The sequence below is a fragment of the Crinia signifera genome, chromosome 7 (assembly GCF_055691185.1).
Source record: "Crinia signifera chromosome 7, ASM5569118v1, whole genome shotgun sequence".
Lineage (NCBI taxonomy): Eukaryota > Metazoa > Chordata > Amphibia > Anura > Myobatrachidae > Crinia > Crinia signifera.
This window is the reverse complement of record NC_139223.1, coordinates 41103552-41129993: the sequence shown is the minus strand read 5'-3', so window position 1 is coordinate 41129993 and position 26442 is coordinate 41103552. Positions and strand designations below refer to the sequence as shown.

The window sequence follows — 26442 nt, the reverse complement described above, 5'->3', positions numbered from 1 at the left end:
TATTGACCTGCACCATGTTATTCTCTATCATGTCTCCCCTGTATATGTAAATAGGGGAGATTTTGGAATACCTCTGGAACACCTCAAAATTCGACCTGGTTGTATATTAAATTGTTTATGTACAGGGTTTATTTATACCTTGTTTTGCATGGTTTACACTGAGCGCTGTACTTTCCCATTCACAATCTTTTTGTCTGCTATGTTAACTTTTGGTAGTTGAAGGTGATACTACTGTGTGTTTTGGGATACAGCTGCACTCTGTATTAATTGCGCACCCACGTGGTTAATTCTTTTTGTTCTTGCACCTACAGGGGGTCCTCAATTGATGGGATTTTCACTACAGTGTCACGGTCACAGTGTCACCATAGTGGGATTCCCAATTGGGGTCCAGGTGGTCTTTTAGGCACCCTTTACAATCCTGTAGGTCTCCCTTAATGATAGTCAATCACTAAGGGAGTCCGTAGGCTCCAGGAGCAGAGACCAACGGTATTGTAAAGGGGTCCCTAAAAGACCACCTAAACCCCAATTGGAAATCCCCCTACGGTGACACTGTAGTGAAAATTTCTCATCAACTGGGGACCCCCTGTAGGTGTACCAAACACCAATTATGCCCACAATATCCATACCCCCCTCCACCTATAGATTTGTTTCGCAACCCACCCCAATCCAAACAATTATCAGTTTGAATCAGAATTTATTTTTTAATCCTACTTTCATTTCTTGATTGTACTTCTATGTACACATATTTATTTCATGATTTATTGAGTAAATTGTACACTATAACGTGACAAATCTTCATCTCAGTCTTATTCTTCAACTTCTCTTCCAAAAGAGTCTGGGAAACCCTTAAGGCAGAGCAGTGCCTAACATCCAACTGACTAACAGGGTGAGTGCAGTGTACCCACTTTGTATTGATCAAGGGGTGCATTGGCCAGGACAAAGATTTCTCAGTGCAACCGGCCGGGGAGTGCAGTGACAGGCTGGAGGACTGGAGAGACGGATAATGGAAAAAAAGAAAAAAACAGTACATTAGGTACAGTTTTTATTTGCCGGTACAGACTGTTAAATAAATGGCAAATTATTTTGTATGTGTTCTGTGTGTTTGTGTGTGTTGTACTGTTTTTGTCTGTGTGTTGTAGTGTATGTGGTTGTGTTGTATGTATTTGACCAATGCGTAAGTGTGTGAGGTGTGCTATGTATATACAATATGTGTATTTGTGTGTTGTGTCTTTGTGTATCTGTTTAATGTTTAAGTGTGTGTTTTGTGTGTGTGTTGTACTGTTTTTTGGGTGTGTGTGGTGAATGTGGGTGTGTGTTGTGCTGTTAGAAGTATGTTATATGTGAGTTGTGTGTATCTGCGCAATGTGTAAGTGCGTAAGGTGTGCTATGTATAAATGTGTGTGTAGTGTGCTGTGTGTATCTGTGCAATTTTTAAGTGTGTGTGTGTGTGTTCTGTGTGTTGTACTCTTTTGGGGGTGTGTTGTAGTGAATGTGGGTGTGTGTTGTACTGTGAGTGGTGTGTTATGTGTGTTTTGTGTTGTGTGTATCTGTCGAATGTGTAAGTTTGTGAGGTGCGCTACGTATATATGTGTGTGTAGTGTGCTGTGCGTATCCTGGCAATGTTTAAGTGTGTGTGTTCTGTGTGTTTCTGTATCTGCACAATGTTTAAGTGTGTGTGTGTGTGTTCAAGTCAAGTCAAGTCAATTTTATTGTCATCAACAGCGGAAGAAGAACTCTCACTGCAGACGAAATTGTGTAGTACATAAATACCAGTACAGTAAAAGCAATATCCGTATAATAAATATAAAAAGGGAAGAAAAATACTTAAGGGATACATAAAATCAAACATCACTTCAAACATTCAACATACGCACTGCTGATGGAAGGAAACTGTTGTGCAAGCGGCTAGTACGTGCCCTCATGGTTCTGAACCTTTTTAGCGAAGGTAATTGCTCGAATGAACTAAAAAACGGGTGACTGGAATCGGCTAAAATATTTTTAGTACGCTTTAAAATTCTAGAATTATAGAGCTCCAGTATGGTTGGCAGTTGGACTCCTATAATTTTGCCAGCGGCCTTTACAATGCGTTCTAGTTTTGAGCGCTCCCTAACCGTGCAATTGCCGAACCAGACGATAATGCCGAAGGTCAAAATACTTTCTATCGAGCATCTATAGAAGTTTGTCATGGTGGGCTTGCTCACACCGGCCGCTTTTAAACGCCTCCGAAAAAAGAGACGCTGTTGGTATTTCTTTGTCTGAGTGTGAACATTGCCAGACCATGACAAATTGGCTGAGACCTGAAGTCCCAGAAACTTGACTGACTCCATAATTTCAACATCTGCCTCGTTTATACACACTGGTTTCTTCGGCACCACTAACTTTCTCCTAAAATCAATCACTAATTCTTTAGTTTTTCCCTCGTTTAACACTAGGTTGTTTCCCTCACTCCAGGCTACCAGTCTCGCTATTTCTATTTTCTGTTCTGAGTGTTTGTTGTACTGTTGTTGGGTGCGTGTTGTAGTGTATATGGGTTTGTGTTGTACTGCATGTGGTGTGTTATGTGTGTATTTTGTTGTGTGTATCTGTCCAATGTGTAAGTGTGTGAGGTGTGCTACGTATATATGTGTGTGTTGTGTGCTATGTGTGCGTATGTGGTGTACTGTCTGTGTGTGTGTGTGTAATGTGTGGTCTATGTCTATCCTCAATTATTCCTAATTGTTTAAAGCCTTCACCATAATGTTAGAATGTGTCATTCATACTCAAAGCAATGAAATCAAGTGTGTTCCTTCGTCAACGGTTTCCCAGCTCGTCTATCTTTTTCCCAGATTATCAATGAAGGCAAATTAAAACTTGGTGTTTTTTAAATTTCTAAGTGAAATTTCCCAAAAACGGCTTCGAGATGCACACCACCGGGTCCAGAGGTATCTTGTTGCGGAATTTGGTGGCTCTGAGTGCCACGGTGTGTCCGCAATGCAACAGACACGCACACACACACACTCTCTTCAATTTATTATATAGATTACGATCTAACCTGCTGATAAGGGGGGGGGGGGGATTTGTGATAATGGACAGGGACTGGTACATAAAAAAGTGCTATTTACCAGATATTGCGTTCAGATCCCACAGAAATGAGCCAAAACAAACTAAAAATCCTACTAAAAAAACCATCGGTACCTGCTATTTATTTGTTGCCCAAGGTCCACAAAACTGTGACACACCCTCCCGGCAGGCCTATAGTGTCTGGCACGAACTCGGTAACTGCCAATTTGTCGGAGTTCATTGATTTTCATCAATGAAGGTAATCAATTAAGGTAATCAGATGTGCAAAAGCACAGGCTGAAGAGAAAATTGCCAAATCAGTGGGTAAAGGGGGAACTTTTTTTTAGGTATATAAGTAAAAGGAGAAAAACAAAAAGTGGAATAATTAGACTAAAGACAGAGAGTGGAAGTTTTCTTGAGGGGGACAATGTAATAGCAGATAATATTAATAATTATGTCTGCTCAGCATTCACTGCTGAAAGAGAGTGGAAGGGGCCACAGTTAAGTTGCAAGTATAGTCAGAAAACTGAGGGAGAGACAAGTACATTTACAGAGGAGAAAGTCCTCATAGAACTCTCAAAACTGAAAGTGGATAAATCAATGGGGCCAGATGGGATACATCCAAGGATATTAAAAGAGCTTAAAGGGGAGCTGGTAAAACCAATAACAGAATTATTCAACCAGTCACTAGCTACTGGAGTAATCCCAGAGGACTGGAAAATAGCAAATGTAGTCCCACTGCACAAAAGTGGAAGCAAGGAAGAGGTAAACAACTATCGACCAGTGAGCCTTACATCAGTAGTAGGGAAATTGATGGAAACACTCTTAAAACAAAGAGTTGTAGAATATCTCAAAACCAGCAATTTACAGGATCCAAAAAAGCATGGGTTTACTGTGGGAAGATCATGTCAAACAAATCTTATTGACTTTTTTGACTGGGTGACTAAAGTAATAGATCAAGGTGGGGCTGTAGATGTAGCTTATCTAGACTTTAGTAAAGCTTTTGACACTGTCCCACATCACAGACTGTTAAATAAACTTGAAAGCTTGGGATTGGATTCTTAGATAGTTGAATAGATAAGAGCGTGGTTGCAGGACAGAAAACAGAGAGTTGTCGTAAACGGAGTACAGTCAAAGGAGGGAAAGGTTACAAGTGTAGTACCCTAGGGATCTGTACTTGGACCGGTGCTTTTTAATATCTTTATTGGTGATATTGCAAATGGAATTGAGGGTAAAATGTGCCTTTTTGCAGATGACACAACAGGGTAGACACACCAGGAGGGGTAAAACAAATGATTGATGATCTAGGTAGATTAGAGGAATGGTCCAGAGCATGGCAACTACAGTTTAATGCCACTTGAGTCTCAAAAATTCAAAGACTAAATATAGTATAAATGGCACTATAATGGAAACTACTGAGGAAGAGAGGGATCTAGGTGTCACTATTTCAGGGGACTTAAAAGCAGGTAGGCAATGTAACAAAGCAATGCTTGGTTGCATAGGGAGAGGTATCAGCAGTAGAAAGAAAGAAGTAATAATGCCTCTGTATAGGTCATTGGTACGACCTCACCTAGAGTATTGTGTTCAGTTCTGGAGGCCATATCTCCAGAAGGATATAAATACATTAGAGACTGTACAAAGAAGGGCAACTAAAATGGTGCATGGCCTACATCACAAAACGTACCAGGAAAGACTAAAATATCTTAATATGTATACTTTAGAGCAGAGAAGGGAAAGGGGTCCCATGATAGAAACTTTCAAATATATCAAGGGTTTTAACAAGGTACAGGTGGGAGACATTCTTCACAGGAAGAGGAGCAACAGAACACGAGGACATGCACTGAAACTAGAGGGAGGAAGATTCAGGGGAAATTTGAGGAAGAATTACTTCACAGAAAGAGTAGTAGATAAGTGGAATAGCCTACCATCAGAGGTGGTAGACACAAATACAGTAGTACAATTTAAACATGCTTGGGATAGGCATATTGATATCCTTACAAAAAAATAAGGATCAAATATGGTTTGAGGTAACATGTTTAAAAAAGGGGCAGACTAGATGGGCCAAGTGGTTCTTATCTGCCATCAAATTCTATGTTTCTATAAGGTGGGACTCCTTATACCAGCACTTTAAATCTCGACCTTCAATCCTTCCTTATTGAGGGGGTTGCGTTTATACTGACTAATAATTACTTTTTATTTGAGGATGTCTTTTACTTGCAGAAAACGGGGGACTGTGATGGGCACCAGGTTTGCCCTAAGTTACGCAATTATTTTTATGGCCCAATGGGAACATGATGTAGTTTGGTCCAATAATGCGTATGGAGCGAACCTGGTGTCCTGGAAGAGGTATATTGACGATACTATTTTTTTCTGGAATGGGACCGAGGATGATTTAACTTTGTCTGCAATTACCTTAATACTAACAACAGAAATATTGATCTTAGTTTTAACATAAATAACACCACTATAGATTTTTTAGATTTGACTATATTTATTGAGAATGATATTATCAAGATCAGAACTTTTACCAAGCCAACCGACTCATTATCATACATTCAACGTAAGAGTTGTCATCATTCACAATGGTTAGACGCAATCCCAGGTGGACAGTTTAAAAGACTTAGGCGTAATTGTACTGATGACACAACATTTGATGAGCAATCTAAGAGTATGGTGAAGAATTTTTTAAATAGTGGCTCCGATTCTGATTTTATTGAAAGAAAGGTTAATGAGACGAGTGAGAATGATAGAAACGACCTCTTAGGTGAAGCAAACATTAAACCCAATACTGGTGATTACGCATTAGCTTTTATTACGGTTTTTAATGCCCAACACAAGATTTTGGAAGGGTCTTTTCGAAAAAATTGGGGAATCTTAAAGAGGGACCTGATGTTGGGTTAAATTCTACCCGATCGTCCCAAATTAATCTATAGGAGAGCACCCACTATTAGGAACAAAATCGTACGTAGTTTTCTTCCCCCCTCCCAACCTAAAGGTAGAATTCTCACCAAAGTTATTCACCGGTGTGGGCTGTGTAAGGGTTGCCGAGAAATAAAAAGTCAGGGCATTTCCAAAGTAACTACAACCAACATTAACGGAATATCAGTCACAATAGATGATTTTATATCTTGCAATACGAACAATGTTATTTATGTGGTGGAGTGCTCCTGTCATCTTTTTTATATAGGTCGCACCTCCAGACCTTTGAAGGTGCGGGTGGGAGAGCATTTAAATAAATGTAGGGGCATATCTGGCACTGGGGGCATACTTAGCACTGTGGGGGCATATGATATCTGGCACCGGGGGCATATGATATCTGGCACTGTGGGGGCATATAAGTAATGGGCATCAGTTGTGCGGCAGCAGCGCAATGGGCATTATGGTGTGGGGCATAATGTGTAATGGCATTATGGCATGGGTAATATGTATTGGGTGTGTGACACGTAACAGGCATTACTGTGTGAATATTGTCCACGCGCCTTCGGTGCGCAATATCCCTGTTTGTAGTTAACTGGCTCCTACATTTTGTGTGCAGGATGCAATGCACAAGCCCAAACAAAAATGGCATTGTGTTCTAAAGTTTTGTCATGTAGCCACTCCCCCTCGTGTCATATTACCACACCCCCGACCACACCCATTTTTCCAGGTCGCGCCTTCGGCTCACAGCACAGTACCACTAAATCGTTTTTTTTCACTTGCACCACTGGGCATGTAGGCAAGAAACGGAAAGGGCCGGACCACACGGGGAGGCTGTAATCTCCCCTTCCCCATGTCCCTGGTGAAAGCTATCCCAGTCATACACCCGGACAAGACACTCTCCGGAAGGGACACCCTCGTTCCTTCCGGGGTCTTGTCCGGGTCCGGTTTTTACTTAGTCCCCGGAAAAGTGGGCGTGGTACAATTTGCCCTGATTTTACTGCAGCAGTGGCAGAAAGGAGAGTATAGAATAGGTCTATGGGTGCAGGGTGAGCGGCCCCACAAATGTAAGGCAGGATGTTATGTAGCCCCAGCAGAACCAATCAGGTCTATAATTGCGTGTTTGTGCATTATATATATATATATATATATATATATATATATATATATATACACACACACACACACACTGTTGCTGTGTGTCAGCGTACCTGTTTCCATGGAAACCATGTATATATCCCTCAGCCTGGTTCTTGAACCCCGGGACGCCAGAGACTACAGACTACCGCATCTTTCAATGTCATGGTCTCCCAGGCAACGCACACGCGGGCAGGTTCCCGAGGTCCTGGCAGCTAGAGTAACTGTGAGTAGCTACTGTATACCGCACACGAACCATTCACTGAGCTAATAACGCATTTAAGTATAGTATAGAAAATATTATCATAACATTTCCTATTACAGAATAATGTACTTATATATTACCGTCCTGTTTATAAAGTGACTAACTACACAGCATACAGGACGTCAATTCCTTCCTTTCTATTGGTTGATTTTTCAGAACCCTGATGAATTGATTGCCTAACATGACTGTCAATCATTATAGAGGCGGTGCATGATGTAAGGTACCCTGGGAGATGTAGTTGGGAGAGACTTTTAGCTTAGTGGCTTGTAGTGTCATAGAACTACAAATTCCAGAGTCCTGATAGAGGTGGGGGGAGATTGCAGCAGGGAGGCTAAAGTCTCTGTACTAGTGTAATAATTAGTGACTACTATATAGTAGAGGAGGAGGTGGTGGAGGAGGCGGTAAGATATTTACTTTATGCTCTTTGTATTTGGCTGTTTTCCAGGTAATGAGAGGTCTGTCTGTGTCCTGAGTTTGTACATTACGATGCTGTGTTTAACGGAGGGTGCAGATTGGGGATTTCTGTGTGTAGTAAGGTGGTAAATCTGTGTGCAAGGTAGGCTGGGTGAGGGGGCAATCCGGATTGTAAGGTAGGCTTGGACAGGGGTGGATCCCGCATCTCCTATCCCACTTTTTAAGTGGGATAGGAGATGGGGGAGATCCTGGGCATAAGACGACCTGTGCATAAAATGGGGCAAGGCAGAGGAAGACAGGGGGCCATGTGGGGTGGAATATGGGGTTGCCAGGTGGGGTGGGATGTGGTGGGTGCCTGGTGGGGTCGGGGTGTGCCAGGTGGGGTGGGGTGCCCTGTGTGTCAGGTGGGGTGGCAGATGGGGGAGACCCTGTGCGTCAGGTGGGGTGGCAGATGGGGGAGACCCTGTGCGTCAAAATGGGCAAAACCATGCTGCGCTGCAGGTGAGGCAGATGTAACATGTGCAGAGAGAGTTGGATTTGTGTGAGTTATTTTGTTTCTGTGCAGGGTAAATACTGGCTGCATTATTTTTACACGGCAATTTAGATTTCAGTTTGAGCACAGCCCACCAAAATGTAGCTCTCTCTGCACATGTTACATCTGCCCCACCTGCAGTGCACATGGTTTTGCCCATTTTGAGAACAAATTTGTACTGCAATCAGATCTGAATAAGGGCCCCTGTGCGTCAGGTGGGGTGGGAGACCCTGTGCGTCAGGTGGGAAACCCTGTGCGTCAGGTGGGGTGGGATACCCTGTGCATCAGGCGGAGTGTGAGATGGGGGAGACCCTGTGCGTCAGGCGGGGCGGGAGATGGGGGAGACCCTGTGCGTCAGGCGGGGCGGGAGATGGGGGGAGACCCTGTGCGTCAGGCGGGGCGGGAGATGGGGGGAGACCCTGTGCGTCAGGCGGGGCGGGAGATGGGGGAGACCCTGTGCGTCAGGCGGGGCGGGAGATGGGGGAGACCCTGTGCGTCAGGCGGGGCGGGAGATGGGGGGAGACCCTGTGCGTCAGGCGGGGCGGGAGATGGGGGAGACCCTGTGCGTCAGGCGGGGCGGGAGATGGGGGAGACCCTGTGCGTCGGGCGGGAGATGGGGGAAACACTGTGCGTCAGGCGGGGCGGAGGATGGGGAGACCCTGTGCGTCAGGCGGGGCGGGAGTGTTTGTGATCAAATGGTTGATTGTCATTTGCTCTTATTCGTTAACAGATTTTCATTCCAACCAACCAGATCTGCCAGATCATTATATAGTGCGTGCCAAGCTTCAGTTTCAAGTCCGGAGCACGGGACGCCCCAGGGCCAGCACAGCCCTTAACATCCTGCCTTCCCGGCCAGCTCAACTAAACCTTAATATACACATCCTGCCTTATAGATGTATTTTTGACTTTTTTTTATTTATTACTAGTTGTTTATATAGCACAAACATATTCTGCAGCACTTTCCAGAGAATATTTGGAACACTCACATCAGTCCCTGCCTCAGTGTGGCTTACAATCTATATTCCCTACCACATAAACACACAGAAACCCACGCAAGCACGGGGAGAATATACAAACTCCGCAGAGTTAGGGCCATGGTGGGAATCAAACCCATTACCTCAGTGCTGTGAGGCAGTAATGCTAACCATTACACCATCAGTACTGCCCCGTATATATAACACATGGTGGGGATAGAACCCATGACCTCAGTGCTGTGAGGCAGTAATGCTAACCATTACACCATCAGTACTGCCCCATATATATAACACATGGTGAGGATAGAACCCATGACCTCAGTGCTGTGGTCAGCACTGAGGTCACCATCCGTACTGCCCCGTATACAGAACACATGGTGGGGATAGAACCCATGACCTCAGCGCTGTGAGGCAGTAATGCTAACCATTACACCATCAGTACTGCCCCATATATATAACACATGGTGGGGATAGAACCCATGACCTCAGCGCTGTGAGGCAGTAATGCTAACCATTACACCATCCGTACTGGCCCATGACAAAAAAATGGAACTGGTTTTTATATCCAGCTATAATTAATAACCAGCCGTTTTCCTCTTGTAGTGCACCAAGACGGTTATCATGGCAGAACTCAGTGATGAATCCAGTGAGACAGAAATGCTTGGCCGCAGCCTGTCCATGTGGTACGGAGAACCATTAGATGGACAAGAGCTAGTGCTGGACCTTCACACAGCAGCCTCTATTGGCCAGTACGAGGTAGTTCAGCGCTGCGTGCATAGGTATGTAGTTTAATTTTTCACTGCATAATGATTTCTCTGATTCCAATTTATCTTATGACTGAAATGACTTTACACAGCCAGGTATATTATATTAATACCTAGCAGGCATCCTGCATTAATACATCGTTAGGCGTTTGAGGCATTGTGATGATATCAGACATTCCCAATAAGTAAGGGCAATAGGTCTCAGTGTAGTATATGTTGTGGGATATGTCTACCAGAGACTGGATGATGGACTAAGCCTGGAATCCGTAAGGGAGCAGGCTGGGTAAGCAGGGGTGTGGTATGGTTACGGTATAAATGGTAGACAATGGTCAACCACTAATGGGCGACGGTGACTAGTTCCACATCTTGAAATGGTTGGCATACCCTAGGTCAGGCATGTCCAAACTATGGCCCCCCAGCTGTTGTGAAACTGCAAGTCCCACAATTTTGCGATTAGGGAATGCTTAAACTATGGCAAGGCATGCTGGGATGTGTAGTTTCACAACAGCTGGAGGGCCATAGTTTGGACATGCCTGCCCTAGGTCGACACAAGCTTATGGTCAATATGAGTGTTTCACGGTTTTAACTGATTGTAGAACGGCAGAATTCCATGTCATGTACGGATTCACCCCTCCCTTACTATATTGGTGCCAGATTACTAAAGTCACTTTGGCCTTCTGCAGGAAGGATGTAGACCTGAACCAGCAGAACCTGGGAGGATGGACCCCTCTAATGTACGCATCTTATATCGGACATGATCCTGTCGTTAACCTGCTGCTGGAAGCTGGGGTGAATGTGAACTGCAGGACGCCCAGTGGACAGACGCCTCTTATGCTGGCGGCCAGCTGTGGGAATGAAAGTGTAGCATATTTCTTAATACAGGTATGCTGAGGACAGCAATAAATCCTAATTACTAGGACCTGTCCCCGTTCCCCTCTTGTAACAGCCGAGCAACACTGGATCTGTCCCCGCATCCCCTCTGGTAACAGCTGAGCTTCACTAGAGCTTTCCCCGCTGGTAACAGCTGAGCGTCACTGGATCTGTCCCTGCTTGCTCTCTGATAACAGCTGAGCATTGCTAGCGCTGTCCCTGCTTTCCCTCTGATAACAGCTGAGCATCACTGGAGCTGTCTCCGCTTCCCCTCTGGTAACAGCTGAGCAACACTGGAGCTGTCCCCGCTTCCCCTCTGGTAACAGCTGAGCATCACTGGAGCTGTCCCAGCTTCCCCTCTGGTAAGAGCTGAGCAGCACTAGAGCTGTCCCCGCTTCCCCTCTGGTAACAGCTGAGCATCATTAGAGCTGTCCCCGCTTCCCCTCTGGTAACAGCTGAGCAGCACTAGAGCTGTCTGAAGCACTAGAGCTGTCCCTGCTTCCCCTCTGGTAACAGCTGAGCAGCACTAGAGCTGTCCCCGCTTCCCCTCTGGTAACCGCTGAGCATCACTAGAGCTGTCCCCGCTTCCCCTCTGGTAACAGCCGAGCAGCACTGGAGCTGTCCCCGCTTCCCCTCTGGTAACAGCCGAGCAGCACTGGAGCTGTCCCCGCTTCCCCTCTGGTAACCGCTGAGCATCACTAGAGCTGTCCCCGCTTCCCCTCTGGTAACAGCTGAGCAGCACTAGAGCTGTCCCCGCTTCCCCTCTGGTAACAGCTGAGCAGCACTAGAGCTGTCCCCGCTTCCCCTCTGGTAACAGCTGAGAAGCACTAGAGCTGTCCCTGCTTCCCCTCTGGTAACAGCTGAGCATCTTTGACCCCACAACAAATTACCTAGGCTCTAGCATTGACATGTGTGCTAACAGCCCAGCTACCAGTACTGTACCCAGATGTGCCCAACTTTTTTCTGTACCCACACTGTGAATATGAAAACCTAGGAAGAATAATACAAATAAGTAACTGCCAAGTAACTCTATAGTATAACACTATTTAATGATGTTATATCTTATATAATTTTTGCCACTGTGCATTTCAGTTTGTAGATGTCAGAATCACCTGATAATAATGGGCCTGCAGCCGCTGCAGGGTGTAGACTGTGTTGTGGTTCTTCAGAAGAACAGACTAACCTCCTTCTAGCTACATTATGGTAGTGTCACCCCTTCAGGTGCTCACATGCATTAAGGGTATGACATTTTACCTTCTCACCATGTTGGTAGGTGTTAATTTCTCTCATTGCCACAGCAAGGAGCCGAGATGGAGGTGAGGGATGTCCGTGGTTGGACTGCTCTGTATCACTGCACTAGTGCCGGGCACCAGCGGATGCTGAAGTTCCTGTTGGAGCAAGGAGCCAATGCGGAGGTCAAGTAAGTGAGCAGAGCATTATACATGGATGCTACGCTTTGTCTGGAGCTGCGGATTCATTTTCACTGCCATTTGTTCAGTGGTGATCTCCAAAGAAATGTATTCCGTATGTGATGTTTAGGGGACCTCAAACTCTGTTGTAGGGTCACGACCCATTAGCAACACCTGAAAATCCAGTTCCCTATTGGTTTGTCTTTGTGTGGTGTGACTGCTTCCTAAAGAGTAGAAACAGCGGCTTTGTGGGCTAAGGCAGTCTCCATAATAGTGTGGCCTAGGCATTCTCTAGCAACCACTGACCTCACCGAGGCCTAGTTCCATTGGCTAAGCCCACCAAATGGTTCCTGCACTTATTGTAGGTGACGTGAAAGCGTGGCCTAGGCATTCTCTAGCAACCACTGACCTCACCGAGGCCTAGTTCCATTGGCTAAGCCCACTGAATGCCACCATAAGCTAGGTAGTTTATTACAGAGGATGTATCAACATAAACTGCTGATGGGGAACAAAGTTAAAGGTAACTGTTGACCATTCGTTTGGAAATGCTATTTAATCCTTACAGGGAGCCGGTGTATGGGTTTACTCCTCTGATGGAAGCTGCCGCGTCCGGCCACGAGTTTATTGTGCAACATTTACTGAATCACGTGAGTTTCTTCTCCTCTTCTAGGCTGGTGCCACCAATAAGCAATTAGCAGTTATGTTCCTAGTACATTATAGAACGTTTCACACAAATGACTGTTTTGAGCAAATAACTGGGGATAACCCTACCGGTATAATGTTACTGGAAGCTTGGCTAAGTGCCTGGTTCAGCATGGTTGGCAAAAACAAAATCTTTTACTAATGGGCAAAACCATGCTGCACTGCAGGTGGGGCAGATGTAACATGTGCAGAGGTAGATTTGGGTGGGGGTGTGTTTGTGCAGAGGTAGATTTGGGTGGGGGTGTGTTTAAACAGCGATCTAAATTGCAGTGTAAGAATAAAACCGCCAGTATTTACCCTGCACAGAAACAAAATAACTCACCCAAACTAAAATGTAGCTTTTGCGATCCATTCTGAATCAGACCCTGACTTCTGACTTCTCTTGTTAGGGGGTCAAGTTGACCGAGACAGATCTTAACGGAGATACAGCCCGAATGCTAGCAGCAAGATACGGTCATTCTCGGATAGTGTCGCTGTTGGACTCTCACCGCGTCAGAGGATCTCGGACACACAGCAGAGGATCAGGTAACACTCTACCTATTGTTTGGTAATCTAATACCCCAACACCCTTCCCTGTCATATGTTCCCCCTTCTTCCCTCTATCATCATGGCCCACACCACTTTTACAGACTTTGATTTCATAATATATGTGTGTGTGTGTGTGTATTCGCCCGTACACACTGTGCAATCACTGCTGATATTGTCGGCCACAGGGTGCCGGCATTGGCAAGTGCATACAAACTTGCTGGCTGGGTGGGGGGAGGAGGAACTTTGCAGGGGCCATTCTGCATTCCCAGGAACTGACCATGGCTGAATTGCTTGGGGTATAGAGGGTAGTAGAGCTATAACTTTGGGGAATTGCTATTTTACATTCCAAATCCTTGCAGATCCGCTGTACATTATGGTACAGTGTGGTCAGTATATTAAGCCTGGTGAAGAGATACAGTGAAGATAAAGCAAAAGGTGATAACGCACCAGCCAATCAACTCTCAAATGTCATTTTTCAAATAGCTGATTGGCTGGTTCGTTATCACCTTTTACTCTATCTCTACTTTAACTGCACTTTCTCTTCACCAAGCTTAATACATCTGCCTCACTGTCCTAAATGGTATGAGAGAGATGTAGTTATACGTCCTCTAACAGTTGTTACAATTCCTCGGTATTAATGCTGCTTATTTACAGCAAGACAACTACTGCAAACAAAAATGAAATCTAGTATGTAATGGAGAATAAAGGACATAAAGGGGTTTATTCGGATTCACTCGGAAAGGCACGATCACTCTCTAATGGACAAAAGCATGTGCACTGCAGGTGGGGCAGATGTAACATGTGCAGACAGAGTTAGATTTGGGGTGGGGCGTGTACTTCACACTGATATCTATATTGCAGTGTAAAAATAAAGCAGCCAGTATTTGCCCTGCACAGAAACAAAAGAACACCCAAATCTAACTCTCTCTGCACATGTTACATCAGCCCCACCTGCAGTGCACAGGGTTTTGTCCATTTAGAGAGTGATTGTGGCTTTCCGAGTGAATCAGAATAACCACCAAAGTGCTGTCTTATCCACATAATTCAGTATGAGTTTTCTGTGTCTCATGTACAGTTTGTATTAATATATAAAGACGGAAAATGGTCTTAAAATTAGACTCGGGGGCATTGTAGTGAGCAGAAAATGACATAATTGTGGGAGACGGCAATAGAAGACTCCTAACAATACTTGGCAGAAGTATCCCAGGATCAGTGTAACACGAAGGTTACTGTATGTATGTATGTATGTATGTACCGTATGTATGTATGTATGTATGTATGTTTCTCTTTCAATGGTCCTGGTGACACAGCTCAACATTGGGATGTAGGAGGGTCCGCAGGAGCCAGGCACCTATCCTAAAGCTTTTGGAGGGTAGGCTCCTCCCTTCCGCATCCCAGACTCCTCAGTTCGTGTTAGGTGCCCACTGGAGTGGGTGCTATTCTAAAGGGCTGCCGGAGCAGCCAAAGGATTAGAGTTAGTTAGGAGTTTATTATTTTATTAACTTTTACACTAGCTAGGTAGGCACAGTGTGAGGATTCTCACTGAATCCTCACACTGACAGCGCAGCAGGAGCTGACCGAAGCGCGTCCGGTCAGCTCGCTGTGCACAGGGGAGATGCTGTCTGGTCTCCCTGTGCAGCGCTTACAGCTTCTATTAAGAAGCTGCCTGGGCTCCGGAGCGCTCTGAAACCGGCTTCACGCTAGGTGGGGATCATAGGGGAAAAGCGCTCCGTGATGGCGGCGGCCATTTTCTGCGGAGCTTACACACTGAGCTCCTATATGAGAGGACAGCAGTGTGTTACAGGCATGTTCCAAGTGGTCCCCAGCTGAGGGGGAGACACTGGAACTTGGAGATCCTGCAATGGGAGCGGCTGTCTGGGGGTGGTTGGCGCCAAAAGTCACGGACCCCGCAGCAGCAGGGACTTGGTCTCTTCCCTCACTCTGTTTTGGCGCCATTCGGAACGCTTGCAGCGGAGCTGAGCTGGCTGACAGATCCAGAGTGATTGGATTTCCTGGGCATCGTTTCCCCACATCTGAAGCCTTCAGACAGATAAGTGACTGAGTACATTGGCTCTGTATAAACGCCTGTACAGTGTGCGCTGTGACTGTGTTGCTTTTACATCATGTCTGAGCAACAGTCTGTGGCTTTGGGGGAGGGAGCCCTCAATACATTGAGCGCTTGCAGTGTTTGTACACTGAAATTTGTCCCTGAGCAGATGGCCAAGGGGAACTTGTGTATTACTTGCGCTGCTGTGAGACCCATGGGGAGTGAACCCCAGAGGGTAGAGCAATCGGAGCCTGCGTGGGCCAGTGCCCTGGGCAGGTCTGTGAATGCCTTAGTGCAATTGCTGGACAGGCAGAGTGATGTGTTGGTAGCTTCCCCGAGACCTATGTCATCATCTCAGCAGTCCTCTGGCTCCTTGCCTCTGACCCAGGCAGATCCTGGCTTCTTACAGATCATGCAGGATACTGCAAAGGGGATCAGCAGGTTTAATGATTTGTTAGACAAATTTGATGGTGACACTGTGGGGACCCCTAAAAGGTCTTATTCAGTGCCATTGCTTGTTGCTGAAGAGGAGGGAGAGTATACAGACATTCCCTGGGATCAGGGTGATGATTCTGAGGATTCCTCGGCCTCAGGGGTGGAGGATTTGATTACTGCTGTAAAACAGGCTTTGAATTTGTCTGTGGAGGATAAAGCTCCTGCAAAAGGTGTTTTTAAACGGCAGCGTAAGGAAGCTGTTACCTTCCCTGCGGATGAAGGTTTACAGGATTTATTGGAAGGGGCTTGGAAAACGCCTGATAAAAGGCTGCAGATGCCAAAGAGATCTTTAAGTCTATACCCCATGCCTGAGGCTCATGCAGACCTCTGGGAAAAAAGTTCCAGTGGTAGATGTTTCTGTGGCACAGTTATCAAAAGCCACTGAGGTAGCACAGTGGCTTTTGATAACCGTGCCACAGAAGCATCCAGGGGGGGGCAGCCTTTAAGGACCCCGTAGGCCAGAAGCTGGAAGGTAACCTCAAGGCAATATTTGAAGGGGTGGGCTACACTTTACGCCATCTTATAGCATCAGCCTGGGTCTCTAAGGCCATGATTGTGTGGGCCAATGACCTGTGTACTATTTTACATGCGGATCCATGTGTGTTGTTGCTTGCTGAGAAGCTTAAAGCAGCTGCGGAGTATGTGCTTGAGGCTGAGGAGGAAGCTCTCAAAATGGCTTCCAGAGTTTCCACAGTGTCCGTCAATGCCAGGAGAGTGCTTTGGCTTAAAGCCTGGGAGGCGGATAATGAATCAAAGAAGGCCTTAGAGGCATTAGCTTTTAAAGGAAAGCTGTTGTTTGGTTCAGAACTGGAAGAGATTATTAAGCAGGCCACGGGAGGCAAAATGTGCCTTCCTGCTGCTAAGCAGACTTCAAGGTTTTCTGCTTTTAGGCCGTCCTTTCGGCCCTCCCCTAGAGGGGGTGCGTCCTTTCGAGGACAGTCTTTTAGGGGAAAGTTTCAGTCCTCCAGGGGCAAGGCCCCAAAGTATAAATTCGGTTCCTTTCATAAGAAACCGAGCACCAAGGAGAGGACAAGCCCTCCGCATGACTACCTGGGGAATCTCCCAGCGGTGGTCAAGGTGGGGGGGCGTCTGAGATGGTTCAGGGACGCGTGGGCATTGTTGGACCGGGATTCCTGGGTGCTAGACATTGTATCCCAGGGTTACAAAATTCCCTTCAACGGTCTTCCTCCGAGAAGATTCATTCCTACACCACTGCCAAAGGAGTCTCGGCTCCGTGCTGCTCTTTTGGGGGCGGCTCAATCTCTCTTAGAGAAAGGTGTGGTTATCCCGGTCCCTCGAGCGGAGTGGAAGAAAGGTTTTTATTCCACTCTGTTTTTGGTGCCCAAACCAGACAGGTCTTTCAGACCAATCCTAAATCTAAAATCCTTGAATCTCCATCTGTGGGTAGACCATTTCAAAATGGAATCTCTACGGTCAGTGCTGCTAAGCCTGGACCAGGGAGAATTTTTGGCATCCATGGATGTCCAGGACGCATATTTTCATGTGCCTATCCATCCAGAACATCAGGCTCTCTTGAGGTTTGCGATAGGAGACCTGCATTTGCAATTCCAGGCGTTGCCCTTCGGTCTGGCTACAGCGCCAAGGGTATTCACCAAAATAATGTTAGTAATGGCGGCGGTGCTCCGACTGAGGGGAATCACTGTGATTCCATATTTGGACGACCTGCTGTTCAAAGCAGAGTCAGAGAAAAGGTTACAGAGTCACTTGGCAGAAGCCATCAAGTTTTTACAGGCTCACGATTGGCTTTTAAATTTGCAAAAGTCTCAGTTGGTGCCGTCACAGAGACTCCAGTTCCTGGGAGTTGTCCTGGATACCCATCTACATCGGGTATTCCTACCAGAGACAAAGGCCAGGGACCTGGCCTCCTTGGTCCGGGAGATCCTCGGGTCTCAGAGCCCATCGGTTTAGAGGTGTCTCAAACTGTTGGGGAAGATGGTGGCTCTTTTGAGACGTTACAGTTCGCCAGGTTCCACTCTCGAGTGTTCCAGTGGAACATCCTGACGTCTTGGTCGGGGAATACTCAGACCATGAAGTTAGAGCACATAGTGTTGTCTCCAGAAACACGGTCTTCCCTGCAATGGTGGATGGAGGTGGATTCCCTTCAGTGGGGTCGGTCTCTGCAGTCCTGGGACTGGCTGGTAGTCACTACCGGCTCCAGTCTCAGGGGCTGGGGGGGCAATGGTTTTGGACCTGCGCCTGCAGGGCTTATGGACCTCGGAGGAGTCTGCCTTGCCGATCAATATCCTGGAATTGCGGGCTGTGTGGAAGGTGATACCTCTGGCAGGAGAAAGATTGCAGGGTCTTCCTTTAAGGATTCAGACCGACAACGCCACGTCTGTGGCGTACCTGAATCATCAGGGAGGCACACGCAGCAAGCTGGCCATGTGGGAGGTTTCCCGGATCTTCTTGTGGGCGGAACAGAATGTTCCAGCGTTGTCAGCGATATTCATCCCAGGGGTGAAGAACATAGAGGCCGATTTCCTGAGCAGGGAGGAGCTGCTGGAAGGGGAATAGAGCCTGAACCCACAAGTATTTCTTCAGATTACATTGAAGTGGGGAACTCCGGATGTGGACCTGATGGCATCAAGGTTCAATCATCAGGTGCCCAGGTTCTATGCCAGGACAAGAGATCCACGAGCCGAAGCAGTGGATGCTATGACCATCCCCTGGGAGGGGAATCTGCTTTATGTCTTCCCGCCGTTTCCAATGCTGGCGAGAGTATTGAAAAAAGTCCAGGCCCAGGCAATTCCGGTGATTCTAGTGGCCCCAGATTGGCCAAGGAGGTCCTGGTACTCGAGGCTTCAGAGATTGTCTGTGGACTCGTGGCGTCTACCTCTGAGGTCAGACCTGTTAAACCAAGGGCCATTCAATCACCTGGATTCAGCTCGGCTAAATTTGACGGCTTGGCTGTTGAGACCGCCATCTTGAAGAACAAGGGGTTCTCGGAGGCTGTGGTTAACACCATGGTGAAAGCTAGGAAGTCAGTGTCTTCTGCAAACTATTATAGGGTCTGGAAGACCTATATTAGGTGGTGTGAAAGGCAGAAGTCGCACACATCGCAATTTCGATTGTCTAAACTGCTGGAGTTTTTGCAGGATGGCTTCTCATCTGGGTTAAGCCTTCAGTCACTCCAGGTACAGATCTCGGCCTTGTCAATTTATTTCCAGAAAAGGATAGCATTGTTACCGGAGGTGCAGACCTTCCTGCAGGGGGTTTCTCGATTGAAACCTCCCTACAAACAACCAGTGGCTCCATGGGATTTATCTCTGGTTCTGGAGTGTCTTCAAAAGGCGCCTTTTGAGCCGTTGAGGTCGGCTGACCTTAAGTTCCTTACATGGAAGCTTGTATTTTTGTTGGCAGTTGCGTCAGCAAATAGAGTATCGGAGTTGGGAGCATTGTCCTGCAAGTCTCCCTTCCTTCTATTTCATGATGACAGGGCTGTTTTTCGAACAGTTCCCCAATTTTTGCCAAAATTAGTCTCTGCTTTTCATTTAAATCAGGAGATAGTTCTACCTGTGTTTCAACCCCCAGAGGGTTCAAGGAAAAGGGACAAATTGAGGAATTTGGATGTTGTGCGCGCCTTGCGCATTTATGTGGACAGGGTTGAAGGGTTTCAGGAAGACTGACACTTTGCTAGTCTTGTATCATGTGTACAAGATTGGTTGGCCTGCTTCTAAGCAGACCATTGCTAGGTGGTTGCGTTCTGTCATTGCCTTTGCATATACTAAGGTTGGTAGGCCTGTACCGGCCAGGATTAATGCGCACACCACCCGGTCGGTCGCCACCTCTTGGGCGGTTCGACATGGGGCCACAGCTGAGCAGGTTTGCAGGCCGCCACTTGGTCATCTGTTCACACTTTTGCCAAATTGTATAGGTTCCATGAGTACGCGTCGGAGGACGCATCATTCGGGCGAGCAGTGATGAGAGCTGCAGACCTGAGCGTACCCACCCAAAGGACCGGCTCTGGAATGTCCCAATGTTGAGCTGTGTCACCAGGACCATTGAAAGAGAAAAAGGGATTTTTGTAAGAACTTACCGTTCAAATCCCTTTCTCTGATATGGTCCTGGTGACACAGCGATCCCTCCCTTACGCTCAGTAAGTATGCCAGGTTCATGATGTTTCATGTTATATATGGTTGAAAAGTTATTTTTTGAAATTGTGCATATAATATGTGCAGGCGTTTGTACTGAGTTAATGTATTCCAGTGGCTTTGAAAGATTGAACTGAGGAGTCTGGGATGCGGAAGGGAGGAGCCTACCCTCCAAAAGCTTTAGGATAGGTGCCTGGCTCCTGCGGACCCTCCTACATCCCAATGTTGAGCTGTGTCACCAGGGCCATATCAGAGAAAGGGATTCGAACGGTAAGTTCTTACAAAAATCCCTTTTTTGTGACAGTTTGCCATTGTCTGTCTGTACAAGGTCATGCCATTGTGAGCAGATTAATAACTGTCACCTGGTTGTGTATCAGAATTGTCACCTTTTCCGATATTTAAATCACTTCTTTCATTTTTTCCCAGTGCGACAAGAAGAGCAAAGCTCATCTGATGAATCCACTTCTACCCCCCATAGACCCAGACACCAGCGCAAGGCCAAAGGCCCCAGCATTCATGATGGTCCTCAAGCTTTAGCCAAGATGACAGGCTGTGGGGGAGGAACTGGCCAACCCAGCCAGGGTGAGTATAGGGAAACAACCGGCTGTCAGATCGTAAGCTATTATATGTAATCAGCCAATTCCTGCTGAGAGAGGTCCACTCTCCATGTTCATACAAACCACCTGCTGAGAGGCCCACTCTCCATGTTCATACAAACCACCTGCTGAGAGAGGCCCACCCTCCATGTTCATACAAACCACCTGCTGAGAGAGGCCCACCCTCCATGTTCATACAAACCACCTGCTGAGAGAGGCCCACCCTCCATGTTCATACAAACCACCTGCTGAGAGAGGCCCACCCTCCATGTTCATACAAACCACCTGCTGAGAGAGGCCCACTCTCCATGTTTATACAAACCACCTGCTGAGAGAGGCCCACCCTCCAAACCACCTGCTGAGGGAGGCCCACCCTCCATGTTCATACAAACCACCTGCTGAGGGAGGCCCACTCTCCATGTTCATACAAACCACCTGCTGAGGGAGGCCCACTCTCCATGTTCATACAAACCACCTGCTGAGGGAGGCCCACTCTCCATGTTCATACAAACCACCTGCTGAGGGAGGCCCACTCTCCATGTTCATACAAACCACCTGCTGAGGGAGGCCCACTCTCCATGTTCATACAAACCACCTGCTGAGGGAGGCCCACTCTCCATGTTCATACAAACCACCTGCTGAGGGAGGCCCACTCTCCATGTTCATACAAACCACCTGCTGAGGGAGGCCCACTCTCCATGTTCATACAAACCACCTGCTGAGGGAGGCCCACTCTCCATGTTCATACAAACCACCTGCTGAGGGATGCCCACTCTCCATGTTCATACAAACCACCTGCTGAGAGAGGCCCACTCTCCATGTTCATACAAACCACCTGCTGAGGGAGGCCCACTCTCCATGTTCATACAAACCACCTGCTGAGGGAGGCCCACTCTCCATGTTCATACAAACCACCTGCTGAGAGAGGCCCACCCTCCATGTTCATACAAACCACCTGCTGAGAGATGCCCACCCTCCATGTTCATACAAACCACCTGCTGAGAGAGGCCCACCCTCCATGTTCATACAAACCACCTGCTGAGGGAGGCCCACTCTCCATGTTCATACAATCCACCTGCTGAGAGAGGCCCACTCTCCATGTTCATACAAACCACTAAACCCCCCCCCCCCCCCAACCTCTTCTCTCATGCGCTGGTGGAGGGCTTAATAACAGTGATGGTATACTTCATCTTGTGCAGCTAAATTACTAGATTCTACAGGGTCCATTGTTGTCCCAGTATATCCCAGGCTACATGGACACCTGATCATATAGTACAACATAGGATGACTGACCATGTAACATGCCCTAATCTCCTTTCTCTTTCCTGAATGAACCAATAGAATTCTCCCTGTAAACGACCCAGTGCTACATTAATTCTAGAGAATCCTCTGAGATAATTGGTGACATTGAGACATTATTGGCTACATCCTCATCTGGTCTTTGGGGGAACAGGGACCAATTGAACTGAGGGAGGCCATTCCAAACCAATATAACCTGCATGTTGTACATCTCAGTCCCAGTCTAACTCTTAGCGGGAACTAGTAAAGTGGGAGTTTTTGGAAGTGAGAGATGTTGCCCATAGCAACCAATCACATTCTACTTCTCTTTTATCTAGCACCTTCTATAGCAGGTATGGCTAAGCCATGGGTCCTCAAACTGCGGCCCTCCAGATGTTGTGAAACTACAAATCCCAGCATGCCTTGCCAGTTTTGCTTTAAGGGAGTGTTAAAACTGTGGCAAGGCATGCTGGTATTTGTAGTTTCACAACATCTGGAGGGCCGCAGTTTGAGGACCCATGGGCTAAGCTATGGCTCTCCAGCTGTTGTGAAACTACACATCCCAGCATGCCTTGCCACAGTTTTAGCATTCCCTAATAGCAAAACTGTGGCTAGGCATGATGGGACTTGTAGTTTCACAACAACTGGAGGGCCAAAGTTTAGCCACGCCTCTTCTAGAGGATAATAGCTATAAGAAACGCAGCAAAAGATTAAAATCAATGACTGACAATGCTGCAGGTGGTTTACATATGCCGTGTAAGATTAGATTTGGGCTTTCGGTGTATCATTGCTTTATGGTGCGTTTGTCTGATTTGTAGGACAAGTTCCCGCCCCGGGGTATGTAACTTTCAATGAACCTGATTATGATACCACTGGGCCTGATGAGCTGCGGTATCGTGATGTCACCTCCCCCATTAATGAGCGCGATGTGGAAAGCAACGGAAGCAGCAAAGGTGGGGGAGGCTCAGGCTTCTAATAATGACGTTCTGTGACTGATCCCCTGTGTAGTGCATGCTTATCTGTAGGACGGCTCCTGTTTTGCAGAGGGGGACACTGGCAGACCACGGAGCAGTAGCAGCGAGGGGATATGCATCAATCCAGGGGTCAGCAGCGAGGCGTCTCTGGAGAGCAACGAGGTAGGCATGACATACATGGTGTGCACACCAGATCTCACTGCTTCGGCTTGGCATTGGGTGTCACTTCATTGCTGCAATGTAATATGTAGGTATCTGTATAATATACTGGTTGCATGTGCACCACAGCTTTCCCCAGTTATATTAATAAATGCAGACAGGAGCAAGAAAAGATAAATGGCTTGAGAGGCCGCTGTGTGTAACATGTCATTATTCCTATTATTATTTATTACCAGTTTCTTATATAGCGCACACATTCCGCGGCGCTTTACAGAGAATATTTGACCACTCACATCAGTCCCTGCCCCAGTGGAGCTTACAATCTATATTCCTACCACATGTACACGTGCACACACACAGACATTCTCGGGTTAATTTTGTTGGAAGACAGTTAGCCTAGCAGTATATTATAAAACCGGAGTACCCGGAGGAAACCCACGCAAGCACGGGGAGAATATACAAACTCTGCACAGTTAGAGCCATGGTGGGAATAGAACCCATGACCTCAGTGCTGTGAGGCAGTAATGCTAACCATTACACCGTTCGTACTACCCAGTGAGCACTGCTGCAGTGAGATTCGGCTACTACTCCACATAAAGCTGAAAAACCAGAAATAACACTGCACTATAATAGAAATGTTTATTATTAAAATTAATAAAAATTCTTAATTGCTATAAATTCTGTGCTAATCTATGACAATTAGCATGAATAAAGTATCTGTATTTATCAGCATATAGCCCGCCCACAGCCCTCCTTTCCCGGAGCGAAGGACCCGGTGAGTGTGAAACTTGCCAAAGCCATTCACTCCCAGGGTTTCGCATATTCTCATGCACAAACTCTGACGGGCCTGAATCGGCCCCATAGTTTCGTATCCCAATCCATACGCAGTTCCAGAGGGTGTGGTATAGGCTAACCAACAGTCGGGGTCCTGACAGTCATAGCCCGACATTGGGATCCCGACTGCCCGCACTCAGACTGCATGGTGAGCGCTTGCGGGTTCTCTGCAAGCAGGGTGACTCGCTACGCTCGCCACCTATTCTATTCTCCCTCTATGGGTGGTCCCTCACGAGGGAGAATAGCGGGTGGCGTTGGACACCCATCTGTCGGAGTTTTGACAGTCGGGATCCCGACGTCGGGTAAATGACTGTTGGGACCGCGTCCGGCACCCGTTCCAGAACGGTATAAACGTTTCTGCGGGTGCCGGACGGGGTCCCGACAGTCGGGATCCCGACAGTCAATCATTAACCAGACGTCGGGATCCCGACTGTTAAAACACGACGGCCGTCGGCTACTTCCCCTCGTGGGGGTCCACAACCCCCATAGAGGGAAAATAGAATAGGTGGCTCGCGTAGCGAGCCACCGTGCCCGAAGCGTGGCAAGCGCAGCGAGCCCGCAAGGGGCTTTGTTGCGCTGCCACGCTGTCTGAGACCAGGCAGTTGGGATAATGACTGTCAGGATCCCGACTGTCGGTGAATCATACCACACCCGTTTCTGCAGTCTGTGCAAATGTGAGTAGCTCTGATCCTTCCACTAATCTGCGACAGACAGGCTGATCCAGGACCGTGCTTACGTCGCAGAACCCCCCCCCCCAAAAAAAAAAAAAAAACCCCCACCAACCTCCTGTTGGTCAGCCTTCAGCCGATTTGCGTTTACGATCCACATGCATTTCCTTTTGCTATTTCGGCATGCACGATGCTTATGGAATCTGTGCGTCATTCAATAATTGCTCAATTTGCGAACTCACTGATCATCCGTCAAAGCTGAATTAGGCCTCTTCTAAAGACAAATTCCTTCTCAAATGGACCAAACCATGGCCCTTCTTCTAGTGGAAGCGGTCGGATGCGTATTTTCGGACAGGAAAATTCTGTAGCCCTTCTGTACGGATCGCTCACACCGTCCGTGTGTGGTAAGACGCCGACCGAACGGACCGCGAGTGGATTTTCCATGTGAACACCTCCTCCATCTGTGGGAACCTCCCCCATCCTCCGATGGTCGCCGACCATCGAATGCTGGACCAAGTGGTCAGGCAGCACCGATTGCTCCAGACCACTCGGGCATTTCTTCATGCAAACGCAGGGATATGGGCGGGCAGCTGGCATCCGGCTACGTCATATGTCCGCCCCCCACACGTGCGTCATGGCCGCATTACCATACGTACGACCAGCGTTTTCATGGGAACACCCATGAAACGCGGGTTGTACGCATATGGTAATGAGCCCAAACAGCCCTTCACACCCCTCTCCACCCCCTGTTCAGATTGTTCCAACCGATCGTTTTCTGTACAGAATTCATGCCGTATTCGGACGTGCGCGGCGTTCGCACATGCGCAGATACGCCTCTGCACATGCACAAATACCAACCATCGGCCGGCCGCATTCAGAGCCATCCTACTCAACCAGAATAAGGGCCCATGTGCACTGCAGGTGGGGCAGATGTAACGTGCAGAGAGAATTAGATTTGGGTGGGGTTTACTTTAAAGTAAGATCTATATTGCAGTGTAAAAATAAAGTAGTCAGTATTTACCCTCACAGAAACAAAATAACTTTCCCAAATCTAATTCTCTCTGCACATGTTATATCTGTCCCCCTGCAGTGCACATGGTTTTATCCATTTGAGAAGGAATTTGCCTTTGCGAGTGAACCAGAATAAGGGCCGCTATGCAATACTGTCAAGCAGAGCTTTTACCTTTAGGCTTTTGCTAAACTGCAAGTTATGCTATTTTTTGTTTTCTTCAGGACTCTGACCCATCATTGGCACCTGCCAGCCGGAAACCCACTAAATCCTTCTGCAAAGGCAGACAACACAATGGGGATGTCCACCTCCCTCCAGGGCCCTCGCATTGCCGGGTCACCAACTCCATGACCGATCCGGACATTCCCCCATACTCTGGGCCCAAGGTAACATTCTCTGGATCTGTGCAATGTGATTTGCTGGTGTCAAACACCCGGTCTACCTCTGTTTTTTAGATTTTGCAGCAGTCTCACTACAGGCACTGAGCATTGTGGGTAGTCTCAGAGAATAATCACCATAGGGTTATACTGTCACTTACCAGAGATGGGTTCCCAAGTGTAAGTGGCAGAACTAAAAACTGTACAAAAACTTCCATCCAACCAAAAATGTAGTTTTGGGCAGAGTTGGACTAAAAAATGTAATCCGTACTTGGCCAGGAGTTCCCAATGGCTGTAATGGTCTCCCACTATGCTCCTCACTAGGGTTACTTAGTTGCCCCTG

General features: G+C 47.2%; 3 protein-coding genes across 6 annotated transcripts in view; 2 read left to right on the top strand and 1 right to left on the bottom strand.

Moving 5' to 3' along the window:
• The window catches only part of LOC146020074 (ankyrin repeat and SAM domain-containing protein 3-like), a 137034-nt gene extending 136037 nt beyond the window's left edge, over nt 1-997 (top strand). Inside the window, exon 9 of the mRNA XM_083152884.1 lies at nt 833-997. Within this exon, the coding sequence (XP_083009010.1) occupies nt 833-850 (18 nt within the window). The 3' untranslated portion in view covers nt 851-997. The remainder of the gene's footprint in view (nt 1-832) is intronic.
• LOC146020071 (dynein axonemal assembly factor 8-like) overlaps nt 1-7259 on the bottom strand; it is a 309887-nt gene extending 302628 nt beyond the window's left edge. The window contains exon 1 of the mRNA XM_083152871.1: nt 7167-7259. The gene's annotated coding sequence lies outside the window, so the exon portion shown is untranslated. The remainder of the gene's footprint in view (nt 1-7166) is intronic.
• A 371-nt stretch (nt 7260-7630) lies between these two features.
• The window catches only part of ANKS3 (ankyrin repeat and sterile alpha motif domain containing 3), a 28541-nt gene continuing 9729 nt past the window's right edge, over nt 7631-26442 (top strand). For 2 of the 4 annotated variants that reach the window (XM_083152878.1, XM_083152881.1), the window contains exons 1-10: nt 7631-7758; nt 9881-10056; nt 10725-10923; nt 12210-12331; nt 12886-12967; nt 13412-13547; nt 20631-20786; nt 22897-23031; nt 23123-23214; nt 25947-26108. In XM_083152878.1, the coding sequence (XP_083009004.1) occupies nt 9899-10056; nt 10725-10923; nt 12210-12331; nt 12886-12967; nt 13412-13547; nt 20631-20786; nt 22897-23031; nt 23123-23214; nt 25947-26108 (1242 nt within the window). In that variant the 5' untranslated portion in view covers nt 7631-7758; nt 9881-9898. Of the gene's footprint in view, nt 7759-7782; nt 7803-9033; nt 9199-9880; nt 10057-10724; nt 10924-12209; nt 12332-12885; nt 12968-13411; nt 13548-20630; nt 20787-22896; nt 23032-23122; nt 23215-25946; nt 26109-26442 lie in introns of those variants that run through there. The other 2 variants (XM_083152880.1, XM_083152879.1) reach the window with 2 other exon arrangements.